Source organism: Pezoporus flaviventris, unplaced genomic scaffold (assembly GCF_033815535.1).
Source record: "Pezoporus flaviventris isolate CSIRO_AGI_PZ_B2104156 unplaced genomic scaffold, CSIRO_AGI_Pfla_v1 ptg000036l, whole genome shotgun sequence".
In the NCBI taxonomy this organism is placed as follows: domain Eukaryota; kingdom Metazoa; phylum Chordata; class Aves; order Psittaciformes; family Psittacidae; genus Pezoporus; species Pezoporus flaviventris.
The window spans coordinates 8537872-8547131 of NW_026892584.1; the positions used below are offsets into that span (position 1 = coordinate 8537872).

The following is a 9260-nucleotide window of genomic DNA, read 5'->3' on the forward strand; positions in this document are numbered from 1 at the left end:
AGGAACAGAGCAGTGAGGTATAGAAAGCCTCATCTAAGGATGCTGATGTTTACTTGAGCACAAGGATAGCTCAATAGGTTCACAGAAATAAAACTGAGAAACTCCACTAGGCTCAGAAAGCCTCTGAGCTGAAAATAGAGAGGCTAGAGCAATGCTATGGGGGAAGTACTACTGCTGAAGAGGATACTGTATCAGGTGAATCTCTGGTCTGAAGTAGCACAGATGAACAGATTTATGTAAAAAAAAATGCTACTGCTCCTCACAAAACTTTGCTTGGCTAAAGATAGTCAAGTTTATCCAATTACTCTGTAAAATACACTCTCCATTCTTTATTGCCTTTCCTGCAGCAATCCCAGCCCAAGCTAAAGAATGCTATTAGCACAAGTTATGACAATGTGCTGCACACAACTGTAATTTAACATTTAACATAAATCAGAAATTTAAAGTTTCATAATTGCCTGACAAACAAGGCATGAGAATGGTCTTCCAGATAGAGCAGCTGGGAAAAGGCATCTAAGCTGTTCTAAAATTGCGCTAGTAAGCCTCTAGAAAGGACTTAAAACCACATAGATGTATTCCTACAAAGAAAAGAAGTTTGTGTTGCTGTACCTGTGTAAAGGAGCTGTTTACACTACATTTACAGACTCCTACGTTATCTTAATAGAGATTTCCACTGGCCACCTATAGAACCAGAAGAATATTCTATTCCTTTCTTTCAACAGGCTGGCCACAGTTAAAGGGTGGATGCTATAAGTGGTATTCAACTGCTCTCCAATGCCTTGCTGTTATCTCCTATTCACAAACTGAGGGCTAAACTAACTGCCCAGACCAGCACTGTAAGGAATTTTCTAGCTCTGCCAAAGAGGGACTGACTACCATTTTTGTCCTTCATAGGGAAAAAAAAAAACCAACATTCTAGAATCATGGGAAATTTTATTTAATAAACATCCTACCATGTGAGGTTATTAATGATGTTTTCCTTCACCTAGCCCAGTACAGTTTTGAAGTTTGATCTTTACTAAAAACCTGAAGTTCATCAAAGGTTTTGGAGTACGCTCTGCAGGCCTTTCAAAAGCAAACATCTGCAAGACAGCTGTCAGCAGTTATAGGGGACTATACCTGGGTTAACTGCTCCAATTCTGCACTGAAGCAATATAGACTGTTTCCCAGTCCTTTTCTGTCAGTTTCATTGAATTTGCCATGCACTCAGATTTTCAAAGGAAAATACGAAGACATCATAACTGACACACAACTCTTATATCCAGGATGCAACAGAATTTTACTGATTCGATTAAACCTCCACTATTACGTCAGGGCTCACATCTGTAAAAGCCTTATATATGTAATGTTTGAAAGAAGTTCTTTTAATTATCCTATTTTATTTCAACTTGCTTGCATCTCATAGAGTAAAAGAGCCTTAAATAGGCAGAACATCTCAAGTTTTTAACTGTTCTCTGAATAAGATATGCTACATGAAAGATGCGGTGGCCACCACCAGCTCAGACAAGTCAACTCCATGTGTTCAGCCGTGTTAAGAAACACTGAAAAAGCTTTTTGCTTGCAAAACTTCCCAGTGCTGCACCCACAGCCACGAGCCGCTGAAAATAAAACCCCAAACCAACCATCCACCTTTGACCATGACCCGCGCTCAGCAACGAGTCGCTCCACCTGCCACAAACCGCACTTTAAATACCAGGAAGAGAGAAGGGGGGAAGAGGGGGGATAAACCAATGCACAAAAACCCCAGCAAACTGAAGAGCTGCCTCCAGGGAAACCTGTTGCTAGCCACAGCGAGAGCGCAGCAGCCAGGGGGATCCACACATCCCTCCGCTCCCCGCAGCCAACTTTCCCATCGCACCCACGGCGATGTCACTTTCCCTCGCGCTGATCTTTAATGAAACCGGCGGACGTGCCCGGTTGGGGGGCACAAGGGGGAACGGAAGCGGCGCGGCGTTTGAGGCGTCCCGGCGGGCGGGCCGGGGCCGCGCCGCCAGCGCCCCCCGCCATCGAACGCTGGAGGCCGGCGCGGGGCAGGGCAGGGCAGTACTCACTCGATGAAGTAGCTGGCGCCCTCCTCCGAGAAGCCCTCCTCCCATCCTCGGGGCAGGTCTGCAAGGCAGCGGGGAGAGAGAAAGAAAGAAAGCGGGAAAGGACGGGTCAGAACTTCGCCCGCGGCCCCCGAGGTCCCCTGGCCGCGGGGAGGGAGGCGAGGAGGACGAGCGGAGCAGCCGTTAGCGGTGCAGCCATCCCGCCGCCCCCCGGCACCCACCTGAGCGGATCATGTGGCCGGAGTTGACGGGCTCCCCGGTGCGAGGGTGCAGCCAGGTGGTGGTGCGGGTCAGGTCGCTGGGAGGGAGAAGCGGAAAACATGCACCTGTTAGTGACTGCGTGCGGCCGGCTGGGCGGAAGGGAGAAAGGCGAGCGGGAAGCTGCGGGAGCAGGGCCACCCCCCACCCCTTCCCCCTTACTCGATGAAGAAGACTCTCCCGTCCTTGCAGACGCCGTAGGACCAGTGCTCAGGTAGAGTGTCCCGCCCCACCGTCGCCGCCATGTTCGCCGTGAGCGCAGCCAGCCAGCCGGCCGGCCGGGGAGGGAGTGCGGGCGGGCTGGCGGCCGGCGCTCGGCGCCCAGCGCCCGGCTCTGCTCGGCAGCGCCACCGCGGCCGCTGGAGGCGCGGCGCCCCGGCACGGGTGGGGGGCGACACCTCCCGCCCCTCAGGAGGCCGGCGCCTGCCGCGGGGAGCCCGCGGAGGCGGGAGCTTGAGGTGACGCCGGCAGCTTTGTCCGCCACTGCCCAGCACTCGACCGCCCGCCCTGGCCAAGTCCCGCCAAGGGCTGTTGGCCTCGTCCCCTCCCGCCCGCCCGGGAGAAACGCAGCGGCCCCGCGGCCGCCCCCGTGCGAGACGCAGGGACAGGCCGGCTGGGAAGCGAGCAGCGTACCGCGCGGGAGAGAGCGGCTGCAGGGTCCGGCGGGGAAGGTGCACATCCTTAGGGACACTCTTCGCTGCACGAAGAGGCCGGGTGAATCTCCTGCCCTAGCTGCTGTCCAGGAGGTGTCAAAAGGGAGGATAAGTACAGGTGTGTTAGTGACTTGATTTCTACCGTGTCCCGGGATACACTCTCGTAAGTGGTGAAAGGTGAGGAGGGAAAGACCGTCTGGACTTTGAACCTCAGGTACGGGGGACAGTTGCTGTCAAGGTTAACAGATAGCAAAGAGTCAATAACAGGTAGTTGACAAAGTAGAGCTGTCGCTGGTATCACAAGGGACCTGTGCCAATCCCTATGTTCATCAGTGACCTGGAAAAGGAGGAAATGGTAACATGAGAAAACCTGCTAGGTGAATTTAAGTTACACATTACTCTCTCCCAGCTCAGACCTGTGGCATTAGGTCTCTACTGGTGCTTGTGCAGGGGGAAGCTACAGCTGCACAAGGGACAGAGGTGGGTGCCTCAGGCAAAGCTGAGGTTACTTGGGAATACGCAGTAGGGACAGAGTGGATGGGACAGGCACAGGGTGCTGTGGCTGGGCTGCCGCACATCAGAGCCTTAACGCTTCTTCCTCTAGTCCTCTGTGCCAGCCAGTGGGCAATGGCGAGTCGCAGCCTGTGCCTTGGCTTGGCAGGAGTGGTAACTGCAGCAGGAGAGAGGGACTCTGCAAGCCAAGAGCGTCAGGGTGGGGAAGTCTGCACCTGTTTCTTCCAATGAAAAAAAAGCCAGGGAATGGGGTGTTTGCTAGCTTGGTTTAGGAGGGTCATGTTAAACAGAGGAAAGAGGCTGCAAGGAGGGGTGGGAAAGGACAGATGAGCTTGACTAGAGCACAAGAGTAACAGAAAATAGAGAACAACTGAGGGCATGGCTGTGCAGGAGACTGAGAACCCATGCAGTAGGGAGGGTGTAAGGGGGAAGAGTGCTGCAGTACAATGAAAATAATACTTGTATACTTTTCCTTCTAAATAACTGAAAGGCATCATCAGAAGAAATTAGGAGGCAAGAAAAACAGCAGCAATGGGAAGAGAGAGGACTTTGGTCTATTTCACAGGAGTTTCAGACAACACGCAGGCTGGCACTGTGTGGCTCTCCTTTTTTGGCCACTGTTGGAGAAGGTGACACTACTACACTAAGACTGATCATTATTATGGGACACCTTACAGGCTACATGTTCAAAAGAGGTTTGATTTCAATTGCACGTAAGAAAGCATGGGATTAAAATCAAGAGCTTGGTGAGGGTTTTGTTAAAGTCCAGCAGAGTCTTCCACCTGCAGATGTACTGCTAAGTTCTGTGGACTAATTTCCCTGACATGGCACCATCAAAAATTCTTCGATATCATCATCTTCCAACAATTCCCAGAATTTTAGTTTATGCACAATTAAAAAGCAGGATTCTCTTCCAGTCCTTTATCCTAGAGTCAAAATTTTTGTAAAAACTTCTAAAATTAAAACTTTTGTGCTGCTTTTCTTTAAAACCCCAACAATTTTGAGTCGTTCTGGTAATGTTGTGATTAGATGTGTGTTATCACAGAACCTGCAATAAGGGCAGTTCTCATGCAATTATGAAGCGAATCAAATAAAAGTTCCTTAGTGTCATTGCGTATTTAGATCTGTGCAGAAGAGATAAGACAAACTATCTCATAGCAAAGATGCTATGAAGCAAGTCTTTCATGCTCTGTCAGCTGCATGAACTCATTGAAGTTAGCTTGTAACTCCACTACCCTATGACCACTAGACCACTGTGGCAAGATAGGGTTCTCCACTTATAGTGAATAGTAGCTTAATTGAATAAACATTATGGTGTTGTGGATTTCAGCTCCTAAAAGTATCTGTACCAGGTCAAATTAAATGTTTATCTCTGTCTCAGATCTCAGTAAGAGCAGGTGCCAGGAAAGGACACAAGAGCCAGACAATCATATGCAACGCCCAAGCATCTTCATTAACTCTAGTATCTACATCTGGTGCTTGCCTTCAGAAGCTGTGAGCTAAGAAAGCTCTTGAACAAGATATTGTTTCCATATGTAACCCCTAATGGATCTCTTCAGTGAACCTGTCCAGACTAGAACCCATATAACTTCTATCATCCAAAATAACCACTAGCAAAATGTCCCTAATACTCATCTTACCTGAATCACCTCCTTCTGTTTGTTTTGAACTGAGCTCGTATTTCATTGATTCTACTCAGTTCTTGCAGTGAAAGAGAGTGGTCATCTAGTTCAAACCTCCTGCAGGGTCAGCATTGATTTTAGACCAGGTGGCCCAGGCCTTTGTCCAGATAAGGATCTGAAAACCTCCAAGGATGAAAATTCCACAGTCTCTCTTAGCAATTTATTCCCACGTTCTTGTGGTGAAAATACTTTCATTACATCAAGTTAGAAGCTCTCTCTTTCAATTTATCACCCTTGTATGACCAAATCTTGATGTATCATGCCTGCAGCATTACATGTTATCACATACACATGTTAATTTCAGATAAATGCACTATTGAAAAAGCATGTTTTATTACAGTAATTTGCAGAACTCTATTCTAAAATTAAAACCAAGATGAAAACTTACTTTAAATTCATCGAAGTTCACAACCTGTTTTGTGTTGGGCTCATCCAGAGGTAGGTCTGTGATTTAAAGCCCTGGTGGAAGACTGCCTCTAGGCATCAATCATTAGTAAGATTACCAGATTCTTCTGGTTTTGGTTTTGGTGTCGTCCGTCTGCGTCCCTTCCCCCCATACAGCTAGTGCTCAAGCTCTGGTTCCAGTCCTCCCTGGCTGACCTCAGATACTTCTATTTTCTATTGCATAGCATTCATTGCTTTCTAGAGGCACTGGAAAAAGCTATTTGGGGTTAAATTAGGAGTTTCAGGCCACAATATCAGGAATTCAGCTAAAGGAAGTGAAATATGGTATTCAACTTGATTAAAGGTCTAATAAAACAAGGAGATTTGAGGCTCCCTTTGTTGATAACTGGGTAGTTCAAGGAGACGTGCTGAGGTCTCTGAATACTGCAAGTGTGAACCCACATTTGGCAGCTTTATATGAGTGCATTAACTAGTGTTACTTGCTCTGTCTGCATTCCCTGGGAGCACTGTTTTGGATGACCTCATTAAGTTTCTTCTGCCTTGGGAGAACAGTGATATATTTTAAAGTATACCAAAATCTGTATCTACACTTTGCTATTTCCAGAATAAAATAAAACAACTGATACGAACATCCTTTCTACCTCATCTCTTTTTTTTCTCTTCAGCCTTTACAACACAGCTTCACCCTGTCAGTGCCAGCATCCAATCCTTCTCATTTCTTTTTTTTTCCTTTTTACCACACACATCACCACCCCCTGTCCCATTCAGATCCACGTGTTTTCCTGTACTTTTTCAATCTTTCATATGCTATAAGTTTTCAAGAAAACATAGAATAGGAATCTGGAAATTAGATGCTATATAAGAATCTCCAACAACAACAAAAAAAAACCCTCTGATGTATAATTTCCATCAGTCACAATTAGATCCCGTATTCAGGAGGTTACAGAATCACAGCTGGATTTCAGGCTGCTGTGTACTCTAATGATCTAATTCCTATTTTTCAGAGAATTGAATATAATTGAATTTGATGGTATTCGAGGTCAAAAGCTGCTGCTGTTTCAGGAAACTGTAGTGAGACATAAAGCATAGAAAAGCATATATATGCTAGTTATGACTTTTTCATCATGGCCTGTACATTTTATAAAGAACAAGCACAAGCTATAAAAGGTGCAAGGCCAGACAGAGGCAGAACCTTTGAGAAGCAATGAATCTGAATTATTAAATCCCAGTTAAGAAGGCTCATAATCCATAACATGAAATATGTAATATGCCTTTTAGCCTAATTTACCAACTCTGCTCACAACAGCTGAGAATTAAAATATCAAAAGGTTTCACAGTGAGACAATTTAACTTGCAATACAATTTCAAAGCTATTTGCCCAATTCTTTTTCTGTTTACACTCAAAATACAGGTTGTGCAACTGAATTGTTCTTCAAGATTGTGCAGTGAGATTCCCATCTAGCAGTAGCAAGGGCTTAAGAGACCAGAAATCAAGATAGAAGAATATGTTGATCAGGCAATAAGGGAGATATGAAAGGCATCTTGGAGAAATTAGGCAAATCCACATTCCAGGAAATTTTCTGATGCCATTTCTCCAAAACTGCAATATTTTTTCAGATTAAAAAATTTTTGGGGGGAACTTCACAAAGGAATAACTATGGTGTATTTGCTCAAATTAGGGAAAACAGCTTTCACTGTTGAACTTTCAAACAGCATGGGTAAAAGCCATCTCAAGAGGATGGTATTAATGATTCCACAAGTAGCACAATGAGAATAATAGATTCCTTTGTCCCTGGGTAACTCAAGGAGACATGCTGAGGTCCCAAAACATGCTGCAAGTGTGAACCCTCAAAAATGGTAGACTTCAGCCACTTAGGACATACCTGGGTAGCTTCTCTTTGAAAGGAATTATAAAGAACAAAAGACAATATATGTAATTGATTACCTAATGTCAGTATGTCAGTGCAGAATAAAAATATTCGGGACATCAAGAGAACACTTCAGTAACCTGAAAAAACAAAAAATGATCATGCAAAGCTAGAGTCAGTGTCATGCTGTAGGATGAAGGAACACTTGTAGAAAGTGATCCAATATACAGAAAGACATTTTGTTTTCCAGTCTGAGGTCCAAAAATTGTTTACAAAAAGAAGAGGGCAAATTAAAAATACTCAAGTCAAAGAAAACTAAATATTACCTTACTTAGTAGGGAAAGCAAACAATGTAACAAAAAGATGATTACTGTATTCTTTCAAAATGAAAATATAGTTGATGATGGGTTTTAATACATACCCATCAATTTTATTCTGTATTTATCTATTTCAGGATGAGTAGATATCAGCTTGATTTATGCCAAGATAAAGTTGAAGATAGATACTACATAAAAATTTTCCTAAATTTAAGTAGCACTAAAACAGGAAGTAAGTAGAAATGCCATGGTATTTAATCCCTTCATCACCAATTTCTAAAGGCTAGTCCACACAAAACTTCTGTTAGATTCTAAGTATACTTATTTTATCTCAGATCAGGAGCTATGAAGAGATGATCTCACAAGATCCCTTTTCACCTAGGTTTCTTTGAAAACAAAAAACTGATTCAAAATGTTAAGGTTTTCAGAAATAGGTGGACATCAAAAATTGTCATCACCTGCTATCTACTAAATAGCACCAATATCAAGTGGCTATCTAGCTTACAGAAAGAATACTTGGCATGCATTTTAATTAAAAGTTCCCTGTTATTTACAAGAGGAAGGACAATCCTTTGTGTAGTTAAGAAAGATAAGCAACTTGCAGAATGGTACTACTAATGACGTGACTAAATACAGAGCACATGCTCCTTTCTGATCTGGAATGCTTTCAATTGAACCCCACAACCCACAGAAGTCAGAAGAGCTAGACACAAGCAAAGGTAAGACTCACGAGAGTGCAAAAGTTAGGCAAACCATATCATCAAGATATCACCTACTTCCAGCATAAATACTTTCCAGGGCAGGATTAATAAGTACTGCTTGCAATGCCAAATAAATCTTGACTAGAACAGGAAAGGTATTGTCACCAGTAGATTGTGTTCTATCTTTTTATAAGCATTGACGTTAAATGAAACATCTTTTGCATTCTGTGCACAGGGCAATTTATGCCATTGGGAAAGTAAGTGATGGCAAATTTTAGCCAAAGTAAGATTTTTAGACCCTGTTTTCTTTGCAATAGATTGAGATGTTTCCCTAAATTTCCATGGGAATAGTGTCAGACAGTAGAATTCTATGACTACCAGAAGATAAATATAGTTCATAAAGTAAGAAGGATTAAATAATAGTAATTCTATTGCGAGGGAATTCCAAATACGGAAAAAGTTATTATTCATTATCCTGGCCACTGGAAAGAATATGAACAACTTCAAACTGTATCCACAGTTCCTCTGAGGAAGATATGGAGCGTGGCAGGTATTGTACAAGAATAGTTTTCAGGCTCACTGAAACTCTATGCAGTATGATCTGACTGATGAATGCACACATGGATCAGCCAAGACTGTAAAACTGTTGGGCAAAACAGATGGGAAAATTACACTGAGGAGGCAACAGTCGTGCTGTGTAACAAATCCAAACTTCTCCTTCCAGAACCTGCTGAACTCTCCCAGGAGTAAGAAAAATGGTAATTATCTTTAGTTAAAAGGTTTTCTTTTCCAAATCACTGTCAGTATTTAAAAGT

The 9260-nt window shown here is 43.9% G+C and overlaps 1 protein-coding gene across 1 annotated transcript in view; it reads right to left on the bottom strand.

Moving 5' to 3' along the window:
* Window positions 1–2668, bottom strand: part of PLEKHA7 (pleckstrin homology domain containing A7) — a 163823-nt gene extending 161155 nt beyond the window's left edge. Inside the window, exons 1-3 of the mRNA XM_061464260.1 lie at window positions 2469–2668; window positions 2270–2346; window positions 2052–2109 (exon numbers count right to left, since the gene is read on the bottom strand). Coding sequence (XP_061320244.1) covers window positions 2052–2109; window positions 2270–2346; window positions 2469–2551 — 218 coding nt within the window. The 5' untranslated portion in view covers window positions 2552–2668. The remainder of the gene's footprint in view (window positions 1–2051; window positions 2110–2269; window positions 2347–2468) is intronic.
* Between the last annotated feature and the right edge of the window lie 6592 nt (window positions 2669–9260).